Source organism: Podarcis cretensis (assembly GCF_951804945.1).
Source record: "Podarcis cretensis genome assembly, chromosome: 8".
Lineage (NCBI taxonomy): Eukaryota > Metazoa > Chordata > Lepidosauria > Squamata > Lacertidae > Podarcis > Podarcis cretensis.
The window spans coordinates 67,961,552-67,988,567 of NC_137177.1; the positions used below are offsets into that span (position 1 = coordinate 67,961,552).

General features: G+C 50.4%; 2 protein-coding genes across 6 annotated transcripts in view; both read left to right on the plus strand.

Moving 5' to 3' along the window:
- Positions 1 to 22,156, plus strand: part of PER3 (period circadian regulator 3) — a 62,796-nt gene extending 40,640 nt beyond the window's left edge. The window contains exon 23 of the transcript XR_013841590.1: positions 22,142 to 22,156. The gene's annotated coding sequence lies outside the window, so the exon portion shown is untranslated. The remainder of the gene's footprint in view (positions 1 to 22,141) is intronic.
- LOC307222088 (uncharacterized protein) lies at positions 2,651 to 26,790 on the plus strand. 5 transcript variants are annotated; one of them, XM_079987167.1, is made up of 13 exons: positions 2,697 to 2,794; positions 6,787 to 6,850; positions 7,290 to 7,383; positions 12,848 to 12,910; positions 14,600 to 14,732; positions 16,209 to 16,299; positions 17,892 to 18,015; positions 18,975 to 19,093; positions 20,768 to 20,830; positions 21,722 to 21,859; positions 23,003 to 23,097; positions 23,340 to 23,449; positions 25,444 to 26,790. In XM_079987167.1, the coding sequence occupies exons 3-13, from the start codon at positions 7,335 to 7,337 to the stop codon at positions 25,602 to 25,604; spliced, it is 1,146 nt and encodes a 381-aa protein (XP_079843293.1). In that variant the 5' UTR covers positions 2,697 to 2,794; positions 6,787 to 6,850; positions 7,290 to 7,334; the 3' UTR covers positions 25,605 to 26,790. The 5 variants fall into 5 exon arrangements, with proteins under 5 accessions (XP_079843291.1, XP_079843293.1, XP_079843290.1 ...); XM_079987164.1 differs by having other exon boundaries at positions 2,699 to 2,794; positions 23,000 to 23,097; XM_079987168.1 differs by having other exon boundaries at positions 2,708 to 2,794; positions 17,892 to 17,994; positions 23,000 to 23,097.
- The last annotated feature ends 226 nt before the right edge of the window (positions 26,791 to 27,016 follow it).

Here is a 27,016-nt window from a genome sequence, read left to right on the forward strand (position 1 = left end):
AGAACAGTTTCAGGTTAAGTACAGACCTCTGGAACGAATTAAGTACTTAACCCGAGGTACCACTGTATTCTGCCCCCAGGGAGCAGTCCAGCTGCTCCTTTTTGCACTCGCTGCAGGTTCCAGGCCAACCACACAGAGTAATCCAGCCTGGCAGTTAACCAGCACATGGCTGCAGCTGGTGAAAAGAACTTCTGGCCACTGAGAACAGCTGGGCTTCTATTTATTTATTTTTCCAAATTTTTTTTATTCATTTTAAACACAAATAAACAATACAAACAGAAATACAAACAATACAAACAAATTCTTGTCTTATCCTTATTTTTCCTAAACATTGTTAGGTGAGCTTCGCCAAGTCCCCCTATCTGATTTTCATTTCACCTCACCTTTAGCAGTTTCATATATCATAATTTTTAACCATTTTTTTATCACACTTACTTTTACCTTAAAAATCTACACATTTTATCACTTACAAATAATACTTTTTAAAAATACACTATCTTCTACTTCTAATCCTACAGCCTATATCCACTTCCAAAGCTATTCTAAGATTTAAATATTAACATATTTTTCCAAATATTCTTTAAACTTCTTCCAGTCTTCTTCCACCGTATCTTCTCTCTGGTCTTGGAGTCTCCCAGTCAGTTCGGCAAGTTCCATATTGGAGGACAGCTGGGCTTCTAGCGACACAGATGATGCAGGCGAATCCCTGGATTTACAAACTTTCTCTTTCAGAGGGGAGTATGCAGGCAATTGTCCCAGCTGGCGAACTGGACACTCTCAGCACCTCTGCCTTGCCAGGATTCAGAATCAGTTTGTTGGGCCTCATCCAACCCACCGCTAAGTCCAGCCACTGCTCCAAGGTTTGCACAGCTTCTTCTGATTCAGATGTTATGGAGAAATTGTTCCACTAGCACACAGAGGACACTGTGCCCCGGATCGCCAAATGATTGTTCCCAATGGTGAATGTGGGAGATTAAATAGCTCTGGGAACAAGCTGGTACCCTTCAGCACCCTACGGTACAACTGCTGCCCCCCCCCCAAAAAAATTAATAATCATCCAGTGTCAGTGCTATTTGTCTAGGGGAAAAAAGAGGTGTTGGAACTCACTTTGAAATGCCTCCTTTGGTAAAACAAGGACCCTCCTCAATACCCATCTCACAGAGTCAGTTCAGGAAGATTCCACCATCAATGGAATATTTGCTGAGAGATCAAATAAGAATAATAGGGTGGCCAGGGCTTTTATTCAGCCAGAACTCAGTTCCGGTACCTCTCAGGTGGGCACCATTGCCATAATAAGAGAACAAGGGAGGCGTTTCGAGGTGAGTTCTGGCACCTCTTTTTCTTGAAAAATAGCACTCCCCTTGTCCTTCTCCCCATGAAGTTCATCTATCAGGACATTTCAGGCCTTTAAAGAGCCAGGCCTGGACCCAGCCTGAAAAGGGACAAAGTGATCAGTTTCACCCAAGAGTATTTGCAAATGTCTTCCCACTGTCTCCCTTAATCGCCTTTCCCCCATGGAGGGTATTTGTTACAAGCTACTGGGTCCAGACTGAACTTTCTTCCCAGTAGTGGTGGGATCCCCATCTCTTTCAAGAGGTCCAGGACCGACTCCCCTCATGCCAAGATGTGTTCAGCCACATCTGATTATCGTATTTTTTGCTCTATAAGACTCACTTTTTCCCTCCTAAAAAGTAAGGGGAAATGTCTGTGCGTCTTATGGAGCGAATGCAGCCTGCACAGCTATCCCAGAAGCCAGAACAGCAAGAGGGATTGCTGCTTTCACTGCACAGTGATCCCTCTTGCTGTTCTGGCTTCTGAGATTCAGAATATTTTTTTTTCTTGTTTTCCTCCTCCAAAAACTAGGTGTGTCTTGTGGTCTGGTGCGTCTTATAGAGCAAAAAATATGGTATGTATTTAGACAATCTTATATACTGCCGAATTGCAATCGTCTTTAAAGCCATACAAACTTCAGACAAGTTCGCTCTGGATCCTGGGAGGTTGGTAGTTAATAAATCGAACCATACACACTTTTTAAAATTTTTTTTTTTAACCTAAACGAAAACAATTTTTCTTGCGTTTGTTGAAAACCTTTCGCAACATCGTCCAGGCAACCTCAGAGAGCGTTTCGATTTCAAATACTCTGATTGTTTCTACTTTTAGTTAAGGATTTTTATTTATCTCGCTTGCAGCTTTTATTGGGGGGGGGGGGGCTTTTCGTGGAGGAAGGAACCTGGACAGCTCAGTTGGCTAGAGCCTGGTGCTGATCATGCCAAGGTTGCATGTTCGATCCCCTGCAGGGGTTGGACTAGATCTTTAAGGATCCATCCCTTCCAACTCTACGACTTGCTTGATTTACGCCTGGCAACGCCTGGGGTCCCTTCGTTCTGATGGGTCTCCTTTGAGTAAATTTAGCTGGCTGCAGCCCCCGCTTCCTCCTCCGCCTCCGCCTCCCTTTGCTTTAATCCTACGCAAGGCCGCTTATCCAGGCGCTCGCCGGGCAGGAGGACAAGGTAGGAGCCGCTGCTGCAGCCGGACCCGCCCGCTTCCCTCCTTCCTTCTTGCGCTCCTTGGGGAGGCCTCCGGGACCGGGGAAGGCGGCGGCCCCCGTGGGTGGGTGGGCAGGGGCTGCGGGGGGGGGGGCTCGGCGGGGCCAGGAAGGCGGGGGAGGCGTCGCCCAGCCTCCCTCCCTCCTTTCCTTCCTTCCTCCCATCCGCCTGCGGAGCCGCAGAGCCGCCGCCTCCTGCCCGCCAGAAGGCGGGGCGAGAGCGCCTTGGCCGTGCAGGCAGGCAGGCAGGTAAGTACTTGGGTGGGTGGTTTTGGGGTTGGGGTCTCCCTCGTCCCTTCTCATTCTGGCGTCTTGGATGAGAGGTTTGGGGTGGCCTCCCACTCCCCAGCAGGTGGAAGAAGAGGCCGGAGGGGCTTCGCCCAACAACAGCCCTGCCAGGTGGTCCCGCCTTCCTCTGGCCCGGCGTCCTGCAAGTGCCCGGCGTCCTACAAGGGCGGTGTCCATCACGGCCAAGAGTGGAGACCTGGCGCAGCAACCCGGATGCGGGGCTCCTCTCTGGGTTTTGCAGCAAGGGTAGCTCAGGCCAGGCAGGGGAAGGAGGGACCAGGGTCGTGGCTATGCCTCATCCCACCATGGCATGCTTGCCAGGTTGCCTTGCCTCGCTGTAATCCTCTGGTCATGTGCAGAGTGCCGCCTCCTCCTACTAAAAGGGATCAATCTTGCCGTCAGCCTGTCTGCATGCAATCCCCCCCCCCAAAAAAAAATCAACCTCCACGGATCTCCAGGTGAGACCTCGGGAACCTTGGGAAGGGTTGCAGCCAGCAGAGGCCCTTAAAAGGAACAGAGATGCTTCTGGCCATGTGCAAAGTTCCTCCCCCCGGGGTGGGGGTGGGCTGTTGTATATTTTAGCAAAGGAGGGTCCAGTCATGTCCCCGATAACATGAAGTCAAAACCGAACCCAAAATGGCAGCTTACTAAAAATCCTAGAGGGGCTGTAGAGGTCACCTAGTTGAAATCCACATCCCCACCCCCACCCCCACTGCTCATTGCAGGAATTTGCAGCAGTCCCTTGGGAGAGGCTGCCCATTCTACCCACAGCAAACGAGGGCCCACTGGCTTCAAAGGTAGCCTCAGTCTCTGTTCCACTATCAAATAATAGATCTTAGCTGCTGGGAGGTTATCTGCTCCCCTTCTCCCTTGGTTCTGGTCCTGCTTGCTGGAGTATCTGCAAGGGATTCCACTGAGAAGCAACTACACATCTCTTACCGTGGCTTCACATTGTTTCACAAGAGCATTTTGCTAGAGGGACAAAATTCAAGTCGTTTGATCATTTTGGATGAACAGTCTCTCTCTCTCTCTCTCTCTCTCTCTCTCTGTGTGTGTGTGTGTGTGTGTGTTACGGTTGCATATCTTTCGATTAACTTCTAGGGTTGCCAGATTTCTTGCATACTCTGCTTTGGATTCCTATGAGGGGCCTTGCTCATGTTCTGGGGGTCTGGAGGAAATGGGATTATGAAACAGGGGATTTGGCAAAGACTTTGCGAAAGCTGGAGGGACGCGGGTGGCGCTGTGGGTTAAACCACAGGGCCTAGGACTTGCCGATCAGAAGGTCGGCGGTTCGAATCCCCACAACAGGATGATCTCCTGTTGCTTGGTCCCTGCTCCTGCCAACCTAGCAGTTCGAAAGCACGTCAAAGTGCAAGTAGATCAATAGGTACCGCTCCGGCGGGAAGGTAAACAATGTTTCTGTGCGCCGCTCTGGTTCGCCAGAAGCAGCTTAATCATGCTGGCCACATGACCCGGAAGCTGTACGCCGGCTCCCTCGGCCAATAAAGTGAGATGAGCGCCCCAACCCCAGAGTCGGTCACGACTGGACCTAATGGTCAGGGGTTACTTTACATTTACCTTTCTGAGCGCTGGGTTAATTGATGGAGAAGTCAGGGCTGAAGTGAGCCTGCTGGGAATGGTTTGCAAATCTGCAATTGCAGTTGTGTTCATGTTACTACACACACACACACACCATGTGTTTCACATCTGCACAGCTTCATTATTGTCAGATTTGTTACCTGTTTTGTGTGCGCACCGGGGGACATTGAGAAGATGGGGGTGTCTTCACTCTTCCGACCTTGGGCAGAGATGAGCTTTGTGAACACAGAGGGGAAACCTAGCGCTCAAAATGCCGCGAGTGCAGAATAAAGGGAAGTCTGGATAGAGCCACGATACAGGGAAATTGAGCAGGAGAATCTGTACTCACCCTTTGTCTCCCTGAGAAAGCGCTTCACATTTGCAGTCTTACAGGGGAAAAAATATGAGGCACATATAGAGAGTAGACCCCCACACATCGGCTGGGCACATTCATATGCCCTTACTTGGGAAAAGTTGCATTCCTCTCTGGCTGCTATTTCCAGAAGGAATCCACAGTCTTCAGGCTCTCCACTGGGGAGTTTGTTTAAATTTAGGAATGAGCAGAGACTTTGCACGACCAGAACAAGCCTCGATGAAGGGGAGGTTGGCACCGCGCTAGAAGTTAGAGAGAGGTCAGGGGTCTCTTGTGAGTGCGCCTTCCATGTGCCTACCTCGAGTCAGGTAAGTTTTATATAAAGCTTTGAACCACCTTCTGATTTCGTGTGGAGTGGTTTTGGGGTTGTCTGTTGGCAGTAAATATCATCCTCACTTTTCTGCGTTAGGTCATAAGTTCAGCTCCTCTTCTTTCCTTAAGGGGAACAAGAGTAGAATCTCTGTTTGGCTGTGCTGAAAAGCAACACATGGCTAGAAATGGTCTAGGGCTATTCTAGGGACAAATGACAAATTGGCAAATCTCGGAGTCTTGATGGTGTTCATCTAAGTAGGGTTCTTAACACAATCCTCTTCATGTGTATGTTGAAGTAAGCCCTAGTGAGTTTAGTGGGACTTACATCTATGTATTTTTTTGCAAGATTTCAGCCTAAAGAACTTGGAGATGAACTTGCTCAAAATATTCCACCTCTTGCTAAAAACTTCCCCCTTAGCAGAGAACTGGATGGCAGGCAGCTTAACATGTATATTTATGTATTTATTAAGTGTATCCAGGGGCAGGGGGAGGATCCAGGAAATTGCATTGTAATGTCCGGTTCAGGTAAATTTGTGGAAAGCATAATTAAAGACAAAAATGATCATGCACATAGAAGAACAAGTCTAGCTGAGAATGAATCAGCACGGCTTCTGTAAAGGGAAGTTCTGCCTCAGCAACCTTTTAAGAGTTTGTGAAGAGTCAGGGAGCATGTGGGTAAGGGAAATCCAGAAGATGTTGTATACGTCTTCTGACATCCAGCGTAGCATAGTGGTTAGTGTTGAGCTATGAACTTGGAGACTAGAGTTCAAATCCCCTCTCAGCCATGAAGCTCACTGTGAAAGCTTGGGCCATTCCTTAGAGGAAACACAGGGTAGAAATGTAATAATAAGCACACTCAAAAACCTTTTGACAAAGAAACACTTCACCAAAGGCAAATTAAATCAAATGCATTTAACAGTCATAGGATAAGACAATAGGCCTTTTTTAGGAGTTAGTAACTAATTAAAGAATAGTAAGCAGAGGGTAGAGTAAATAAGTATTTCTTGCAAAGGAGGAAAGTAAAAAGTGGAGTCTGCCTGCCTGCAACCTGAGGGAATCGGAGCTTGTTGTGACTCTGCCCAGAGGGTGCTGTGCAGTCGTGGTGAATAGCTTAGTGCAAACACTGTGCGACAGCTGTGGAAAAGGCTAATTCCATGCTGGGGATTATTAAGAAAGGGACTGAAAATAAAACTGTCAGTATCGCAATGCTCTTAGGCAAATCTTTGGTGCAGCAGCTGCATTTGGATCTCTTCCCCCTTCTCTTTCCCCACCCCCATTTCAAAAAATAGAGTTGGAAAAGGCGGAGCAATCAAAAATATGTTGGGACTATGGAGGCAACTCCCCAAAGGAATAAGGGTAAAGCTACCATTATTCCTGTTGAAACAACCTCCCCACCCACCCACCCACCCACCCACCGTAATAATAGAAGTTCAGGTCACCCAGTGAAACTTGCCAGCCCGCAGATCCGAGCGAGATAAAAGAGAGCCGCTGTTCGCAGAGTGTGCAATTTTAACTTGCAAGAAGATGGCGGCAGGTTTAGAAAGGGGAATAGACACGTGGGGCAGTGGCTGTGTTGGTGGAGAAGAAGGCAAGCTGCCCGTTGGAGGCTGGCAGCAACTTGAAGCCACCCCATGCCTTTGTGCCATCCTCTGCTGGGTCACCCACCTTCTTTTCTCTCAATGCCCTGCAGATGTTTGGGACTGTAACTCCTGCAGTTTAGCATGGGGATTGCAGTCTAGAACGACAACTGGAAGGCAGCTAGAGATTATGAGAACGTCTCTCTCTCTCTCTCTCTCTCTCACACACACACACCCCTTCCCTAAATCAGGGTTTTCCAAACTTGGGCCTCCAGCTGTCTTTGGACTACAAACCCCCATCACCCCTAGCTAGAAGGACCAGTGAAAGCCTTGCACAAGAGTTCTTTGGGGACCCTGTGGGGTATCTCTTGTTCCTGGGCTTGGGGAACTCTACACAGAAGCATTTCCTCTTGCGTTGGCCCTGAGAAAGAGTTTTTTGGAGGAGCGTGCTCACCTGTCAGCACTGACAGGCTTTGCCAGGCGAACCTCCCTGAGAGAGCCGCAGAGATAACCTGGGCTTATGCAGTGGGAAGGGTTTCTCCTCCAGCATCTCTGAAACCCACTTAGGTTATCATCACTAGGCAATCCCAGTAACTTGTAGCCTCTCTTCTTGCAGGTTGCCTTTTCAGGAGTCCATGAGAACACAGCCCAGTCTCTGAAGATGACAGAAGTTCAGATTGACACCTCCCGCCTGCCTCCAGTGCAGGAAGGTAAGCCATGCAAGATCTAGTTCACCTTGGTGTGTGTGTGTGTGTGTAAATATATTAGGAAACACGAAGTGAAGCTTCTCTGAGGGTGATAATCCCACTTTACTGATCTACAGCTTGAAATACCTGAAATTTCTAACCTTGAAAGGTGTGGGTTATTGTTGTTGTTGTTATATTATTATTATTATTATTATTATTATTATTATTATTATTATTAATTGAATTTCTATACCGTCCTATACCTGGAGGTCTCAGGGCGGTTCACATAAAAAGACCACAGTATATAAAAGTAAAATAAAAGCAATAATCCAATAATACCTCCCCCCCCCAAAAAAAAAGAGCCACATTTTACAAGGGTATGGGATGTTGATCAGGTCAACCAAAGGCCTGGTTAAAAAGGAACGTTTTTGCCTGGTGCCTAAAGGTGTACAATGAAGGCACCAGGCGGACTTCCCTGGGGAGAGCATTCCACAGATGGGGAGCCACTGCAGAGAAGGCCCATTCTCATGTTGCCACCCTCTGGACCTCTCGAGGAGGCGACACACGAAGGAGGGCCTCAGAAGATGATCTCAGGGTCCGGGTAGGTTCATATGGGAAGAGGTGGGCCTTGAGTATTGCAGTTGCATTTATAAGAGCAAAACCACAGCTTTGCCCAGTCGCCATCATGGCAAGGCAGGGACTTCTGGGAAGGATAATGTATATACTGCTCTTCTACAAAAAAGAGAAATGTACAAAATAATCATCAAAACAGAGAGCAGCTTATAAGAAGTAAATAAGGAGGCCAGATATAGGATAAAGGACGTCTTTTATTTGGTTGTCTGTATTGTTGTAAAAAGGTAAAGGGACCCCTGACCATTAGGTCCAGTCGTGGCCGACTCTGGGGTTGCAGCGCTCATCTCACTTTACTGGCCGAGGGAGCCGGCGTACAGCTTCCGGGTCATGTGGCCAGCATGACTAAGCCGCTTCTGGCGAACCAGAGCAGCGCACGGAAATGCCATTTACCTTCCCGCCAGAGTGGTATCTATTGATCTACTTGCACTTTGAAGTGCTTTCGAACTGCTAGGTTGGCAGGAGCAGGAACTGAGCAACGGGAGCTCACCCTGTCGCGGGGATTCAAACTGCCGACCTTCTGATCGGCATGTCCTAGGCTCTGTGGTTTAACCCACAGCGCCTCCTGCGTATGTTATGCTTATTGTATGTTATGTTCACGTTTAATGAGGGTGGATTTCTGTATTGGGGGTGGGGGGTTTATGTTATGTTGTAAATAATGTTTTTAATAAAAATTAAAAACAAACAAACAGAGCAGGTGTGGTGCAAGCCCCCAAATGCTGCCAGGTGCTGAGGTACGCAGCGTGCCAAACAGCAACAAGCTCGCCCGCTTCCATCTCCTTGCTTCTGCTGTGGGAGCAAAGGCCCAGGAAACCCACTTGCCTTCTGGAGTCTGCCATGCTCTCAAATTGATGGCTGGCAACTGTATGATACCTGGAGGCAGAGCCCCCTTTAAAAAAAAAAGGAGAGATCCAGAAGGGAGAGGGTCACGACAGACATCTCCTTTCCCTTGCTTGCTTTCATTCCTCCTGCCTCTAATTAGACAGGGAGGAGAGAGCAAAATCCTGCCTCTGGCATGCGGCTGCTTGCTCAGTGTACTGGGAGATTTGCTTCAAACTTCACTGCAACTTCTCTCCTGCAGTCACCAGTGTCTAGACACTTGGGAGAGGAGGACTTCCACAATATGGAGAGCCAGCCAGAGTTCAGTACAGTGGTACCTCGGGTTACAGACGCTTCAGGTTACAGACTCCGCTAACCCAGAAATAGTACCTTGGGTTAAGAACTTTGCTTCAGGATGAGAACAGAAATTGTGTGGCGGCGGCAGTGGGAGGCCCCATTAGCTAAAGTGGTACCTCATGTTAAGAACAGTTTCAGTTTAAGAACGGACCTCCAGAATGAATTAAGTTCTTAACCAGAGGTACCACTGTACACAGATCCAGTGGCTGCAGAATGATGGCCCCAGGTGGTATTTGGAAAGGTGGCTCAAGCTGTGGAAGGGCGTCAAAATCTAATGCCAGTCCCTTAAATATATATATATATATATATATATATATATATATATATATATATATAATCCCCTCCCTGTCACCCAGTTAACCAGGGTAGTCTTCCCCAGGCTGGTGCCCTTCAGGTGTATTGGACCAGGGGCAGCTGCTACACCTTGCCCTGCCAAGATCTCCTCTAGAATTGTGTGAGGATGACGATTGTGAAGGCCTCAGAAAGTACCTGCCGAGATGGGCGTAGCCAAGGCTCTGAGAGAAGCTTGCTTTCCCCCCCATCCCAGCGCTGCAGTGTTGGGGGAGGGGTGTATTTTTTCCACCACCGAGATTTGATTCCGGGCCAGTAATTATAATGCGTGACATGTCCCTTATTCACCTTGTAATGCGATAGGGAGAGGGACGGGGAAAGGATTAAATGAATGTAATTTGGGAAGGAGGAGGAAAGCGATGCCAGCTGGAAATGAGGCCGTGAGGCTGAGTGGAGAGCCACTCGGGGAAGCAAAGCTCAGAGCGGTGGGGTTTCCACTGACCTGCGGCCGCTTGACCATTCAGCTGCCTCTGGGAAGAGATTCTTCAGGGCCTCTCTGCTAAAAGAGCAGCAACTTCCGGGCACCCCTGGGTCGCTTCCACAGGGCAGCTGGTTGTGGCGTCAGTGCTGCTCACACAGGCAAATATTATTTTTTTACAATATCCACACCAAAGTGCCCCCCCCCACTTTAACCCACAGTTCTGTTTTCCATGGTGGTTTTTGTTTTTTTTTTGTTTTTTTTTTTTTTACTTCTCAGACATTCTGCAGAGGAGGCAAGTCCACATTAAATGGAACAAGAATAACATCCAGTGGCATTGAGTTCCAGAGATTGCCTTTGAAGGAGTATTTCCTCTCACAACTCCAATTCCAGCCTGTTGTTGAATTCTAATTGATCATTGTTCTAGTTGTTGACTTCCAATTCTAATCCGTTCTTTCAGTAGTATGGAAAAAGGAATACAGTGGTACCTGGGGTTAAGAACTTACCGGTAATTCGTTCTGGAGGTCCGTTCTTAACCTGAAACTTTTCTTAACCTGAGGTACCACTTTAGCTAATGGGGCCTTCCGCTGCCGCCGTGCCACTGCTGCACGATTTCTGTTCTCATTCTGAAGCAAAGTTCTTAACCCGAGGTACTATTTCTGGGTTAGCGGAGTCTGTAACCTGAAGCTTCGGTAACCCAAGGTACCACGGTACAGATTTCGGGCAGCCCCCTCTCCCCAAAATGGTACCACTTGAGCCCTTGACTTCCTTACTCACTTGGAGCCACTTGGTGGCTGCTGGCTTCAAGTGGCGATTCCTGGAGTTGGGGGAGAAGGACCCTATTCATCATGATGCAAGGACAATAAACTTGAAGAATGGTTTTGTTGTTTCGTTTTTATTTTTTCTGTCCCCCCCCCCCCGGTGCTCCGCAGAAAAAAGATGCGGAGTGGGGGCTGACTTCCCTAGACTGTGTGTGTCTGACTTCTCATTTTTTTGGAAGCAAAAGCTGTGTTTTTGCACAGCACAAATGTGACCCTCTCGCCCCACTGGCAAGCAGCTGGGCTCTGTGACAAGGCTGACTGGCACTCTTGAGCAAACGAGAGCTCTGCCAGGCGCAAGAAGGCCTGGCGTGGGTCCTTTGTCACCACCTTGAAAAAGGTTTTCCCTTGCAATGGGCAAGCTTTATTTGCCGCCCTTTGGTTGAAGTGTGGTTGAGGCCTAAATGACTTATTGGGGGGGGGGCGTCACATTGTAAAGACTCTCCCCGGCTGGCATTTGCCACGGCACCCGGTTTAGGCTGAGAGGTGCGGCCCTCCCTGCTCGCTCCCCACCCTTTTTCTTTTTGTGTTGCGTAAACGGTGCGTGTAGACAGAGATCTTTCAACACCTTGTTAAGCTGTGCTGACTTGTCAGCCAAGTAGCTGAGGAATGGCTGGGTGGGCAGGGACTGGGTGTGCAACTTTGGACACACCCAGATTCTGGCAGGGCTCCTGCAAAGAGGCGCCTGTTGCCTTGGGCAGGCTGGCTGCCTTTTTGCCAAGGGAGCGCAGCTCACAGTCACCTCAGTGCTGCTGCCGCTGCCACCTCTTCCTCCTCCTGTTAGGAAGGCAGAATGGAAGTCCTGGAGGCAGCATTGATGCTCTGTGGGGTTACAAGTATTTGGCAGCAACTACACAAAATATGAGGGATGCGGGTGGCACTGCAGGTTAAACAAAAGAGCCAAGGACTTGCTGATCAGAAGGTCGGTGGTTTGAATCCCCACGACGGGGTGAGTTCCCGTTGCTCGGTCCCAGCTCCTGCCAACCTAGCAGTTGGAAAGCACTTCAAAGTGCAAGTAGATCAATAGGTACCACTCTGGTGGGAAGGTAAACGGCGATTCTGTGCGCTGCTCTGGTTCACCAGAAGCGGCTTAGTCATGCTGGCCACATGACCCGGAAGCTGTACACCGGCTCCCTCAGCCAATAAAGCAAGATGAGCGTCACAACCCCAGAGTCAGCGATGACTGGACCTAATGGTCAGGGGTCCCTTTACCTTTGTTGTTGTTTAGTTGTTTAGTCGTGTCCAACTCTTCGTGACCCCACGGACCAGAGCATGCCAGGCACTCCTGTCTTCCACTGCCTCCTGCAGTTTGGTCAAACTCATGCTGGTAGCTTTGAGAACACTGTCCAACCATCTTGTCCTCTGTCGTCCCCTTCTCCTTGTGCCCTCCATCTTTCCCAACATCAGGGTCTTTTCCAGGGAATCTTCTCTTCTCATGAGGTGGCCAAACTATTGGAGCCTCAGCTTCAGGATCTGTCCTTCCAGTGAGCACTCAGGGCTGGTTTCCTTCAGAATGGAGAGGTTTGATCTTCTTGCAGTCGATGGGACTCTCAAGAGTCTCCTCCAGCACCTTTACCTTTATCTTTATACAAAATATTCCTCCTCCAAATGCTGTTTCGGATGGCTGTGAGCTTCCTCGGTCCAAAGCACAGCAGCCAGAGGACTGGCTGGCTGGCGATCCAGTCACAACTATCTTAAAACAGATACCCCAGTGGTTGGTTTGTCTTCAGGCCCAGTTAAAAGTTCTGCTCGCATTTGTGTTTAGAGCTCTAAACAACTTAGGCCCCAAACATTTGAAAGTCCCTCTACATCCCTACTGGCCTTCTTGGGTGCTGAGATTTGCTGAGATGTACCGCCTTAATCAGGCCTATTTTGCTGGATTTGCATTGCTCTGTTTCCATTTTGAATGGCTTCGCCCCTGTTTGATAATTGCAAAGGCCTTCCCTGTTACGTAGCTGCAATGGTTGGAACTCAACCTGCGACTTTGTGGTGTGATGGATGGGTAAGAAAACTTGCAGATAAACGAAAATATTGGCAGAACTGGCAGAACAGGGCTCTGCTGTTGTTTAATTGTGTTTTCTCTTTTCCCCTGCAGTTTGCCGAGATTTTGCTGTCCTGGAAGATGGCGCTTTGGCTTACAGCCTTCAAGAGCAAGAGAGTAAGAGCTGATGGACCTATTCCCTCTCCTCTTCGTCAGGGCAAAGGCTCAGAGCAAGCCCAGCCTTGCCTTCCCTTCCCTGGCCAGTGTTTTGGATTTTCTTGGGGTCTTTTTCTACCTGGTCTGGCTGGGCCCCTGGCTTCAGCATTTAATAATAATAATAATAATACAGTGGTACCTCTGGTTGCGAACAGGATCTGTTCCGGAACCCCTTTTTGCAACCTGAACAGAACGCACCCCGCGTCTGCGAGGGTCGTGATTCGCCGCTTCTGTGCATGCGCGTGACATCATTTTGAGCATCTGCGCATGCGCGAGTGGCGAAACCCAGAAGTAACCCTTTCCAATACTTCCGGGTCGCCAGGGGATGCAACCTGAAAAGATTTAACCCGAAGCATCTTTAAGCTTACGGGATATATAAAAGCATAGTAAAATATCAAGCATTAAAACCTCCCTGATACAGGGCTGCCTTCAGGTGTCTTCTGAAACTTTTGTAGATCTTTATCTCCTTGACATCTGAAGGGAGGGTGTTCCACAGGGAGGGTGCCACTACTGAGAAGGCCCTCTGCCTTTAGCATTAACACCCCCTCCCAAAAAAACGCCCGCATAGACCCCACCCACTTAGAGGCCTTCAGACGATCCCTGGAAATAGGTCCATCCTTCATGCTCAAGGCATCCTTTGGAAACGCATTTAGTTTTCCTAGTACGGGATGCCTGTTGGAGCCAGAGTTTTTACGGCCTTTTTTTTTTTAGTTAATTAAATGGAGCCTAGTGCTTCAGTGAATCAACCTTGCAGATTTTAACGAGGAACAGGCTTGACAGGCACCGCTCTCCCCAGGGTCGCTCTCAAGGTTGACTCCTTTTGGCGGCCCTTTGGAAGGGGACGGTTCCTCCTGCAACCCAGATGGGCCGCCTTGCCCACCCCAGCCTGTCTTGGCTGCCACAGCGGATGCCCATGAATCATTCCGCGACGTCATTCCCCGCTGCAGTGACGCACACGGTCCAGGCAGAGGACACTTCTCCCGCCTCCCCCGGTGCCGCCCCCTTCGCCACCCACACCCTGTCAATGGAGCTGATGGATGGCAGCTAAGATCAGGGCTGCCAGGGGTGGTGGGAGCAGCTGGCTGGCCAGCCAAGCAGCTCTTGTCTATGGCACCCAGGGGTGGTGAGTTAGGGTGGCAGGCTGAGGAGGAAAGAGCCTTCCTTCTCCATCTCTCCTCACCAAGCACCCTTGAGAGGGCAAGAAAGTGTGAACAGATACTGCCCAGCAGACAGGATCTGGAAGAGATCCAGTCAGATGAGCAGCTTGGCATCGTGCCACCTGTTTGGGCTGCTACCTCAGAGTCCTATTGCTCCGTCTTGCCAGTCTTCCTTTCCCCCATCTGCCCAGTGCCTGGAGAGGCGGCCCAAGGAGTGTTGCCCCCCGAAAGTGTGTCGCTTGAAGCAGGATCACACATGCCCTGCAACAGCTTCTTTGCGTTAGGCCATGGCTCCTCCGTGGCAGCCATTTTGCGACTGCCGCCCCCAGCACTCTCTCAAAATCCAGCCTAGATGGACCGGCAGCAGCTCTCCAGTGTTCTAGACAAGGAAGTCTTTCTTCCCAGCCCTTGAAGGTGGGGAAGGGAGGAGAGAGGAGTACGAAAGAGGCCTCTCCATTCCAGCCCATGCAGTGAAGTTTCCATCTCTTCGCAGTTGAGCAGCATTACACTTCCAACATTCAGAAGAACCAGCTGGTCCAGAAGGACATCCGAATTGCCAAGAAACTTCAGGACCTGGAGGAGGAAGCCAGGAGGAAACACCAGCTCTCTGAGCAGCAGAAGGAACTGTAGGTTTGCTTTGGAGTCCCAACTTTATTGCAGGGAGGCAGTGTCTCTTGCTTTGGGTAGGAGATAGAGATATGGCGATGCTTATGGCAAGGCATCCCAGTGGGATGGACAAGGCCTAGTCTTGGTTCTGCTGCGGCTGCATCTTCTAGTGTTTCCCGAGCTTAGGTCTGCAGCTGTTTTCAAACTACAGTTCCCACTGGTCCTGCTAGCTAGGGATGATGGGAGTTGTAGTCCAAAAACAGCTGGAGACCCACATTTGTGGATGAGCAGGGATTGAATGTGGGGAAAGTGGGGCAGACTAATTCTGAAAGGACTCTTTTCCAAGCGTTTTTTTATTCATTTTATTTGCTTCTTAAATTTCTATACAGCCCTACACCCCAGGGTCACAGAGCGGTTTACAATATAAAAACACAAAAATACACAACATGGTGACAAATAAAAACAATGCCCTCCCAAGTTTAAAAGGCCATAGGTTGTTTAATTAGCCAATGGCCTGGGAGAAAAGAAATGTTTTTGCCTGGCGCCTAACGGTATGTAATGAAGGTGCCAGGCAAACCTCCCTGGGGAGAGCATTCCACAAGCGGGGAGCCACCATGGAAAAGGCCTGCTCACATGTTGGCACCTCCAGACCATTCAGAGAGGGGCACAAGAAGAAGCGTCTCAGCTTATGATCTCTGGGTTTGAGTCCCAGAGGTGGGAGAGGTGGTCCTTGAGGAATTGCAGTCCTGAGCTGTTTAAGGCTTTATAGGTCAAAACCAGCATGTTGAATTGTGCCTGGAATTGGATTGGCAAGCAGTGCAGTTGAGCCAGAGTTGGCGTTATATGCTCTGACTGTTTTGCTCCGGAGTGAGCAAACTGACTGCTGAATTATGCACTGGCTGAAGTGTCCAGACCATCTTCAGAGGCAGCCCCGCGTATGATGTGTTGCAGAAATCTAACCCAGAGGTTACCAGAGCATAGACGGCAGAAGTTGGGCTATCCCTGCCCAGATTAGATCAAGCTGTTCTTTGAGGCTGAAAGGGACATAAACTGAGGTTTGTTTTTCCCCCTGTGCAACTCCAGTTTTAATCTGAGCTGCAGAAGAATTTGGGGCTCTATTGCTTGCCTCTTTTGTGGGGAGGCAAGCCTTACAAGCCCACAGAGCTTGTGTCTGACCTTGCTTGTGGCGAGCTTTGCACCTGCAGTGCAAGCAGACAGAGCATGCTAAACATGTTGATGTCTAAAGTGTGCACCTGGTGCAGATGTGTATGCTAGAGGCAATGGATGACTTCTCTCTGTAGCTCCCCAGGTGCCTTTGTAAGGTTCCTGTGCTCTTGAGGTCAGATTAACGTCAGACAGGAGGCCCTCTGAAGTTCCTGCTCCGTCCCTCTCTCGTGCATCTGGTGATTAGCAAGGCCCAGACACAAGGGGGACAGAGGCTTCCTGCTTCACTAATTGCCTCTTCCTTCCCCCTCTCCTGCACGCATCACACGCAGGGAAGATCGGGACTCCGAAATCGCTCGTGCCATCCAGGAGGACATTCGGAGGGAGGCAGAGGAGAGTTGCCAGAGGAAGGAGAAGGACCAGGTAACAGGAACACCTGGAGCCAGGTAGCAGGCTCCCTCGCTTCCTTTGGCCCCCTCTCGGCAGGAACAGGACAGGGTGGGCTGCCTAGCAGGTCCTTCCAAAAGGCAGATTATTTTTAGTTGGCTCTAGCACACCCTGCAGTAATTTGACTCTGGGTCCGCTCACCCTCCGCCGAAGTTAAGTGGGGGGGGGGGGAGTAATGATGGACTGACATCAAGTTGCATAGCCTCATTGCAAACAAATCAGAATGTTTTCAGGGGGTAAAAGGTAAAGGTAAAGGGACCCCTGACCATTAGGCCTAGTCGTGAACGACTCTGGGGTTCTGGCGCTTATCTCGCTTTACTGGCCAAGTTTTTCCGGGTCATGTGGCCAGCATGACTAAGCCGCTTCTGGCGAACCAGAACAGCGCACGAACACCGTAGAACAGTGTAAATGTTTCCTCCAGGGCAGGACTGGAAAGAGATTTATCTGGAGGCAGATGAACCAATGGCTGCTATCTTATGGATGTTTCCAGGGTGCGTTCGTTGGCTCACTTGGGCTGGGTTCTTGCACCTCCTTGTTCCTCCACTCGCTGGTCAGTGGGAAGCCGGCCGTTCACTGTGGAGCGTTGCGGAAACCCACTTAAATGAGAGTTTCACCTTTGCAAAAACCTCTTCCTGTTCCCTGCCATTAGTGGCTAAGGGCAGCTTGGCCACAAACCGCTTTGAGGGCGACGTTTTAATATGTAGAACAGGCTGTTCGGTTCCAAATAGGATTAGCCTGGAAAGAGCAGTTTGGTGGAGCTGCTGCTTGTCTGGCTAATGGAACAAAAGCAAGAGATCAAAGCTGGCGGGGTCACCTGAGGTGACAGAGATCCCTGGAAGAGGCTCTGACTGCCTTCTAAGAACAGCAGTCCCAAATCTAGACTTTCCTCAGCCCCTTCTCCCTCACAAGGGAGTGAAAGCCCCCTGCCCATTTCCACAGTTCCTCTGGAACAAAAGCTTCCCCAGTATAATATCCTATTCTAAACCAATTTCCTTATCAGGCGGACAGAACGAAAAATAAAATTGCCATCTCCGCTCCATGGTTTCAGCCGTTCAGAATTCTTACATATAAAATTACATTTTTTTGTGGCTGGCTGAATGTTGGCGTGAAAACAACCTAAGGAACTTTGAAAAAGATGAAGGCTTGAGTGGAGGTCCAGAACAGCGTTTCACCCTCTGGTTTAAAAATGTTCTCCAGAATATAAAAGCAGGCACAATATTCCCGCTTTGGGCAGGAGACGGCTGCAGTGCAGAGCTGGCAGCAACTCCTGTCATCTCATTGAGTGAGGTTCCCTGTCAATACCAGGAGCCATCAATAAGCCTTGCTTCCACAAGAACCACTGGGAGGAGTGCACTTTAAGGCTGGTTTCCAGTAGCTCCTTTGCAAGGGGGGTGGGGTGGGAAATAAGGCCACAGAGGCACAATTAGTATCCCAGGTTTCCATTGTCTTCGTTCTCTGCCAGCTGAATGGGAGACAGAAAGCACCACGAAGTAGTGGCAGGGTGAAGCCTGGCTCTGGAATTCCATTTCCATCCCCTCTCAGTGGGTTTTTTCCTCTCCTCCACACAGGAAATAGCCAAGCAGCTGCAGGACTTGGAGGAGGAGAGGCTGCAGAAGAAACAGCAGCTGTGGCTCAGGAGCTCAAGTGCGACACAGCGAGGAGGAGGAGAAGGTATCTGGAGCTGGAGGAGGGGTGAGGGTTGCTCCAGAAAGGAGGGGCTTCTCTGGGGGCCGCAAACCAGACACGCAAGGCCTCACAAATTTTGTCTGACTGCAACTTGCGTCCTCAGCTGGAGCGCAGGTGGCACAAGTCTCGTGAGGGCATCCCAACACGCATGGAACCAATGATGGCACCTACTTTGGGTGCCCCCGTTGCCTGGCCATCGCTGGTGCTGATGGGAGTTGTAGTCCCACCAGCATCCTTAAGGCAGCTGGTTGGGAAAGACTGGTGCAGAGTTAGCGCCTGGCTCTCGGGGATGTCTCTGGACCCGAGGCTTTGGCGTTACACCACCCTGTGACTGGGAAATCTTGGCACTGTTTTCACGTGGCAGATTTCCAAGCACGAAAGCGCTGGAAGTATATCTGAAGGAGCGTCTCCACCCCCATCATTCTACCCGGACACAGAGGGCCTTCTGGCGGTTCCCTCACTGCGAGAAGCCAAATTACAGGGAACCAGGCAGAGGGCCTTCTCGGTAGTGGCACCCACCCTGTGGAACGCCCTCCCACCAGATGTCAAAGAGAACAACAACTACCAGACTTTTAGATGACATCTGAAGGCAGCCCTGTTTAGGGAAGCTTTTAATGTTTGATGTATTAAGGTATTTTAATATTTTGTTGGAAGCTGCCCAGAGTGCCTGGAGAAGCCCAGCCAGATGGGCAGGGTATAAATAATAAATAATAATTATTATTATTATTATTATTATTATTATTATTATTATTATTATTAATGGACTTTCAGAAGGAGACCAGGCCAGCATCAGCTGGGTGGTCCTGTTTCTCCCCTTGGCCTTCAGCTGCCAGCAGAGGGACAACCTCCTGCAATGAGCTTGCTTAACCAGCATCACATGCAGAACTGCTCCTTCGTTGTCCTTCCCCACAACTCCATTTTTCACGTTTGTCTTCCTGTCTGTCTCTCTCTCTGTCTGTCTTCAGATGACTCCCTTGGGCCCCTAAACTGGGTGATGGCAGAACTTGAACTCCAGAACCAGCAGCAGCTCCAGCAAGATGAAGAACTAGCCCGGGAGCTGCAAGCTGAGGAAGTGGCTCGCCTGGTGAGTGCCCATTTTGTCCTCCTCATCTGGGCCAGGAACTAAGGTTTGGGTGGCAGCACTTTCTTGCCTGTTACAAACTGGGTCTGTCAAATAAAGACAGCATGTGAAGGTTTTAAGGTTTCACATCTGGAGGGGGGTTTGTGACAACTGCCTGGTACCTTGAAGGTTGTAAATCTCATGCTGGGACGTGTCGGCCCCAGGAGCATTGGGGGAAGGTCCTTTGAAGCCAAATGGCATGAAATGGTTGAAATCCCGAATCTTTCAGGGCAGTGCTCTCCAAAGCGGGAGAAGTACAAGTTTCCTGCACTTGAGAACTTTCTGCTCACAGTGGCTTCCTCTTGTCAGGATTCAATTTCAGTCACTTGGCCCTCATCCAGCACCCCTGCAGTGGGCTCTGGTGACAAGGGAGGGAGAGCCGAGTGTCTTCAGCATTCCAGATACCCAGCTGACCTCCCTCCAGTTGACTTCTAATAGACTCATAGAGCTGTAGAGTCGGAAGGGACCCCCGAGAGCCATCTAGTCCAACCATCTGCAATGCAGAAATCTCGACATGTGGTCCCCCATCTAATTTGAAACCATACTGAGCTTTGCAAATGTGCTAGCGGTTTTATTGATGCACCACTAGTGGGATGTTGTTAAAGAGTGCAGAGGATAAGGTGGGCTCCGTGGGCCCCCGAAACACCAGTGCCAAAGTGTGTGTTTGTGTGCGTATAGACCGGAGCAAAGACGGTCTGAGCATATTACACCGATCCTGGTCCGACTGCACTGGCTACCGATTAGTTTCTGGGCCCAATTCAAAAGTGCTGGTTTTGACCTATAAAGCCTTAAACAGCTCAGGACCTCAATACCTCAAGGACCGCGTCTTCCCGTATGAACCTACCCAGACCCTGAGATCATCTTCTGAGACCCTCCTTCATGTGCTGCCTCCTCGAGAGGTCCGGAGGGTGGCAACATGAGAGCGGGCCTTCTCTGCAGTGGCTCCCCATCTGTGGACTGCTCTCCCCAGGAAAGTTCACCTGGTGCCTTCGTTATACACTTTTAGATGCCAGGCAAAAACATTCCTTTTTAACCAGGCCTTTGGATGACCTGATCAACATCCCATGTCCTTTTAAAATGTGGCTCTTTTGGGGGGGGGGGAGGTATTATTGAGTTATTGTTTTTATTTTTATTTTATATACTGTGGTCTTTTTATGTGAACCGCCCTGAAACCTCCAGGTATAGGTGGTATATAAATTCAATAAATAATAATAATTGATAATAATAGATAAAGGAAGCTGTACAAAAAGCAACCGCACCGCCTGGGAAGATGCTTTCTACTGAGCCAGGCACCACTGAATCCTGGCTGGCAGCAGCAAATGGCCTGAGGCAGCGTTTATATATCCCTGTATATTCCAGCATGAATCAGAATTACAAGGGCGCCTCAGAAAAGGAGCAGGTGTTATTTTGCCTTCCCTGGGTGAGAATCGAGTTTGCAGCTCCTGCCTTAGGAGAGCAGGGCTCATCCTCTGTATTGGAAATGCCTTGTGAAAGAAAGAGAGAGAGAGAGAAAGAAAGAAAGAAAGAAAGAAAGAGAGAGAGAGAGAGAGAGAGAGGGATTTGTGGTGTGGACAGAGCTCCTCCTCTTCCATCTTCTCTGTACCACCTTGTTTTATTAGCTTTTTCACTCTCATGCAGAAAGCCAGGAAGAACCGGGAACACCACAATGACTATAGGGCAGCCCAGGTGGCTCAGGATGAGGTAAGGAGCTGATCGCTGGTCTCTTCGCTCGGCTTGGCTCAGTGGGGCTTTGGGGTTTGTGGGGGGGGGGGCGCAGCTGTGGGCTTGCCCACTGGTGGAGAGGGTGGCATCAAAGCAGCTCTGGCGTGACGGCCCAGCTCCAACAGCATCCAAGGATGAAAGCAACTCTCTCGCTTCCCTCCATAAACAGCCAGCCTCCCTCCTTCAAGCTGGACCGTGACTGGCTGGCTCGCAGTTGAGGCCACAGCGCTGCCAAGCCAGCTGCTCTCACCAGGGGCACCAGAGCGAGGGTTTGCTGCTGGGGGGCTCGTTGCCCACTGCCCCACCCTCCTCTGAGTGTGAAGCAGTGTCCCAAGAGCCAGTTTGTCCTCCCCCCAGTGCCTTGTAAGCTGCACAGGCCCTGCTCCACCGACCTCTTCCCTCCCACCCACCTTGAGTCCTTTTGTGGGTCCTTTTGCCTGAAGACGCCTGCTTTGTGGGTGTGGGGCTCCCTTCGGCCCACTCACGGCTCTGCGCCCCTTCAGAAGAGCCCCAAGACCTCCCTGTTTGTCTGGGCCTTTTTGGTTGAGCTAGGAAAGACTGGAGTGTGGTAGGTGCTTTTGGACCTGGAGTGTTGAGCTACAAATGCCTCAACTCTCCTCTGTGGACCCTGAAAGACTTTGAATCCTCTCATCTGGAGCAGAAACCGCCCAAGGCCAGTTTGTTAGGGTACATCCTGGAGCTAAGCAACCAAAGGGCTTGTGGAAGTGGAACATGGGTGGGTGGTTGGGGGACGCCATTTGGAAAGCCTCAAAAGGCCAACGTCACTGGGCTCTGAGACAGAAATACCTTTAATGAGAGATATTGCCTTTCTTTAAAAAGGTCTTTCTCCCTCCCCTATGCTCCTCCCAGGAGATTGCCCGCTACATGCAGGACCAGGAACTAAAAGCTCAATGGAGATCCCCCAGAAGGAACAAGGCCATGACAGGGGCAAGGGGCAAGGGCACCACCATGGAGGAGGCAGCCCCCAGCAGCAGCCCCAGCCAAGAGGTAAGTGACACAGCTGGGCTGGGTGTGTGGCAAAAGTCGCCTCTGCATGGACCCAGCAGCTTGGAGCTGGCAGCGGCACCTTCCTCATGCATAGCAAATCTTGACGTGAGGGTGCTCCTAACGACAGGTTCTATGCCAGGGGTCAGCAAACTTACCGCGCCTCGGGCTAGGGTCTCCAGCACTGATCGTACGGCGGGCCAGAGGGTAGGGGAGTGCGTGCCCATACGTGTGCGCACACGCTATTTCCAGCGCACTTCCGGGTCAGAGGAGCAACGGAAATAGCTTGTGCGCATGTGCATGGGCCTCCTCCAACCCGGATGTGCACCAGAAATAACGCATGCACACAAGCTATTTCCGGTGCTCCTTTGACCCAAAAGTGGGCAGCCGCGCAGCGCCGATAAGAGCAGGTGGCAGCAGCAGGTGTTGCTGCAGGCCAGATAAACGAGTCCCTTGGGCCTTATCTGGCCCACGGACCTTAGTTTGGGGACTGCCCTATGACAATACAGTGGTACCTCGGGTTAAGAACTTAATTCGTTCTGGAGGTCTGTTCTTAACCTGAAACTGTTCTTAACCTGAAGCACCACTTTAGCTAATGGGGCCTCCTGCTGCCACCACACCGCTGGAGCACAATTTCTGTTCTCATCCTGAAGCAAAGTTCTTAACCCGAGGTAATATTTCTGGATTAGTGGAGTCTGTAACCTGAAGCGTATGTAACCCGAGATACCACTGTACAGTAAAACCAAACTTTTGACCAGCGCGGGCACAGCGACTTTGGTGCCATGCCAGTTTCTTTTTTCTTGCTTACACTCCACTTTGCTTAACACCCCACCTGGACTCGAAAGCAGGCTTGCTGTCTGGCGACGTTTCGGCTGGCCTTTGGAATTTTCCGAAACGAAAATTGCCATTTGCTCCTGAGCCTGTGACCTCTTCTTTTCCTCGGCTTGGCTTACTCTGAGCAAAGCTTATTTGTGGACTGTGCGGAGGGTTGGGAAATAAGCACCATGGGGCGTGAGCATGGCACCAGCATCCCTGCGGTGGCTGCGCAGACCTCCGGAGTTCACACCCAGCTCCGAAAGAGAGCAGCTCGTCCCTTGGCAGGCAGGGTCTGTCTTACGTGGCGCCGTGTTGCTTTCTTGCCAGAAGGAGGCGCAAGAGAGCTGCGGAGCTGCATCGCCAACCGGTCTCTGGTCCTCGGACAGCTCAGAGGTGCCCACCCATGGAGGCCAGCCGGACATCAGGTCAGTGCTGCTCAGATGGTAACTTTGCAAAGATCCCTTATGAATTTAATTATTCAAATGGTTATTAAATTCTGCTGTCTGCCCCTCTCTCTTTTTTTAAAGTTCACTTCTGAGACCCATTTATTGTCTCCGTTAGAAACCAAATTTCCGGAGAGATGGGGGCAGGGTGGGAGGGAACGCAAAGAGCTGCCAGGGCAACTGGAGGGGAAACGAACTTGCGAGTGTCCTGTCCTTCTTTGCAGGTTGTCCCTCAGGCCACAGCTGTGCCGGAATATCGCAGAGGACCTGGACCCAACCTTCAGGGCCCAGAGGGCGGAGGCCCCTGCTGGAATGGTTTCCCTTTGCTCCAGAGGTGGGTAGTCCCTTTGACCTCAGGTACACACGAGTGGGACGGGGGTGGCACTGTGAGTTAAACCACAGAGCCTAGGACTTGCCGATCAGAAGGTCAGCGGTTTGATTCCCCGTGACGGGGTGAGCTCCCGTTGCTCGGTCCCTTCTCCTGCCAACCTAGCAGTTCGAAAGCACGTCAAAGTGCAAGTAGATGAATAGGTACCGCTCCGGTGGGAAGGTAAACGGCGTTTCCGTGCGCTGCTCTGGTTCACCAGAAGGGGCTTAGTCATGCTGGCCACATGACCCAGAAGCTGTACTCCCGCTCCCTTGGCCAATAAAGCAAGATGAGCGCTGCAACCCCAGAGTCGGCCACGGCTGGACCTAATGGTCAGGGGTCCCTTTACGCACAAGAGTGGCCACCAGGGGGCAGCAGGGGTTGGCGTGCTTGTTCTTTCAACCCCAAGTGAAGGCTTCGAACATTTGCTTGGGCACCATCTTTTATGTGGGCTAAAGATATCCTTTTTCATAAACAAACCAGCCACAATTCTGATCGGTTCAGATCCGGCAGTGAGATCCAATTCCACGTTCAGGTGCTCCATAAAGGACAAACGCTAAAGAATAACATTTAATACTTGTTCTTCCATTCTATGTCCAGAATGGTTTTCTCAGCCCCATTTACCCTCCGCAACGAAAGGCTGGGGCCATTTATAATAATAATAATATAATAATACTTTTTTTATTTATACCCTGCCCTTCTCTGTTCAAAAACAGGGTTGAGGGTGGATAACAGCAAATTTAAAACACTTTAAAACACTTAAATATAAAAGCAGCATAAAATACAATATAAAAACATGAATAACAATAAAAATCAAAAATCAATTAGATAATCCCCAGGGCTAGCTGGCTGAATTAGTCCTACTTGGGCCAGTGAGGAGGCCCGGGGAAAATTAGCTGTGGGGTCTCAGAGCAGGTGATCTTCATAAAAGGGGAGGGGGAAGGAAGAGAAGGGAAATAAAAGATCAAGCTGAATTCAAATTAAAGGCCAGGCAGAATAGCTCTGTCTTTGCAGGCCAGTCAGAATCTGAGAGTTGGTAGGGACCCCGAGGGTCATCTAGTCCAACTCCCTGCAACGCAGGAATCTTTTGCCCAATGAGGGGCTCGAACCCATGACCCTGAGATGAAGAGTCTCATGATCTACCAACTGAGCTGTCGTAGCTGCAGCTGATGGGGAAGGGTAGCCCCAAGGCCCAAGTAGAGCAGGGAAAAACTCATCGCTGAAACCCTGGTGAGCCGCTGCTGCCAACCAGAGTAGGCGGCACTGAGCTGCATGGACCAGTGGCCTGAATTAGTGTCTAAGGCAGCAGCTTCCCCTGTTCCCATCCCTCCCCGACTGCACCCGGATGGTGGAAGTTGCTGCTGATTCCTATCATTTTGTTTCTCGTCCCCAAGTCGACACTTGCCCCCTCCAAAAAAACCTCTTTGGCTCCCATGAATGCTCCCAAGATTATCAGTGGTGATAATTGCCAAAAGGCTTTGCAACGAGATGCGAGCACTTCCTGTGCAAGAGGCCTGCTCCACTGGGTGCTTGGCACTCCAGCACCACCATGTCTGTGTGCCTGGTTGCCTTGGGGAGGGTTCTCGTCCTATCTTCCCCCTTATCTCAGCGGGTAGAGCAGGAGACCCTTAATCTCTGGGTCATGGGTTCCAGCCGCAGGAGATCCCTTCTCCCTGTGCTGCAAAGGGAGGAAGCCTCTCCTCCTACGGCTGTCTTGGGTATAGCACATCTGCCTCATCAGCACAGCAGGAAACAGACATGTGAGACCCTCCTCCAGTCTGCTGCCCTCCACATGTTACTAGACTACAAATCCCATCATCCCTGAGCACTGGCCATGCTAGCTGAGGCTGATGGGCATTGTAGTCCAAAGCAGCTGGCTCATTTGGGGTGTGGGGATGGCTGCTGGTGATGCCATTACAGACAGATCTCTCTCTCTCCTCTCCTCCGTCCAACCACTTTAGCCGCTGCTGCCCCAGGAGGACGCTCAGTCCCTGTGGGCGGCTTCTTCGACTACCCAGACGAGCTCGGTGAACCGGCCTTTGTGTCCCCGACAAAACGACAGCCAGAGAAGGTAGGCCGGCAGAAACCCAGGGACAAGAAGGAAGGCTGCAAGCAACAGTGACGCATCCGCTCCCAACAGAGCGGCTGCTCCGCCCGGCCCGCGCCACAGCAGGGACTCATCCCTCTGGCCTCTTCGCCACCTCTGCCCATACCTGTAGTTGGCTTGGGGGGCCAGGGTTTGCTATAACAAGTCTGAGGCCAACGATGCAAAAGGCTGCCATTTCCCCCTACCCTTTACAAAGAACGTTGATGTCTGCACAACTGCTGCATCCTCGTAGCTAAACGCGGCGGTCCCAGAAGGCTGCCGTCTCTTTTCTCCGGGACCAAAACATTTTAGCCTCTTCTGCAAGCCATCTTGACTCACTCGTGTGACCTTTTTGCCCTGGTTGGGAAGAAGATGGCTTTGCCAGGCAAGGTCTGCCGGGTGTCAAGAGGTAGAACAGTGGATGCTTTGCAGAAGGGCAAGGTCCTGCCCTTGGACTCCTTTGTGGGAAGACGCTCTTTTGCTGAGAGGGTACAGTTTTGCTGCAGCGAAAAACAGGGCAGCAGCAATTGGACAGGTGCGAGACTGGAAACGTCCTCCGAGAGGCTTGAAAGGATAAACGAAGAGCCCTGGATCAGACCCATCTAGTCCAAAATCGTGTCTTCATAGGAGCCAACTAGATGCCTTGTCTAGGGAGCTAGTACAACATTCATTTTAAGCCTGCCACTGGTATTCAGGGGCATCGAGGTGGCATCCTCCTCCATGAACTTGTCTTATCCTATTTTAAAGCCATCCAAGTTGGTGACTGGTCATCGCCGCATATTCCGGGAGCTCAGCTTCACCCCACCAGCTTTTTTCTCCTTGTACTGCATGACAAGTGGGTTCTGAGTGACCCCACTAGGCTTTTGAGGAGATCAGACATTTCCAGAGGATCCTAAAATGAGGGTCTTTGATAAGAGAGAGAATATATTAACTTAGAATCAGAGAATCATAGAGTTGGAAGAGACCACAAGGGCCATCGAGTCCAACCCCCTGCCAAGCAGGGGGCCCTTTGCATTTCTGCAGCATTGGACACGGTGTGCAATATAAACGGGCAAGGAGCAAGAGCACGAAATGCTTTCGAAGTAGACTTGGAAAAGGTCTTCCACAGACCCCCACCCCCACCCCCTACTTATTGCCAGGACTGGATCTCGCACTGCAAGGAGTGCAGTTTGAAATTGGTGCTAAATGTGCTAGGCTTAATCTTAAATATATATAATAATCCTATGTGTATGTGTGTTTTAATGTACTAGTACCGTGAGCAGGATCTGTGCCCAGGGTGGCTGGTGCTGCTCAGCCGTTCTGCTAGCAAGAGTCTTGCTGAAGAAAAAAGCTTCCTTGTGACTATTTTGTGCATTTTCTGTGGGGGCGGGAGTGGTGGTGTGTGTTCAGGAAATGAGCCCTTGCTCGAAAGCTGGTTCTTGCGCACTTTCGGGCGGCTTACGTAAACT

What these genes read in the sequence shown, in the direction of transcription:
- LOC307222088 (XM_079987165.1), top strand. Translation starts at nt 7,335, where the DNA reads ATGACAGAAGTTCAGATTGACACCTCCCGCCTGCCTCCAGTGCAGGAA. An exon ending in TATCTGGAGCTGGAGGAGGG is followed by an intron (nt 18,016 to 18,974) that starts GTGAGGGTTGCT and finishes GTCTGTCTTCAG; the next exon opens with ATGACTCCCTTGGGCCCCTA. An exon ending in CCCAGGTGGCTCAGGATGAG is followed by an intron (nt 20,831 to 21,721) that starts GTAAGGAGCTGA and finishes TGCTCCTCCCAG; the next exon opens with GAGATTGCCCGCTACATGCA.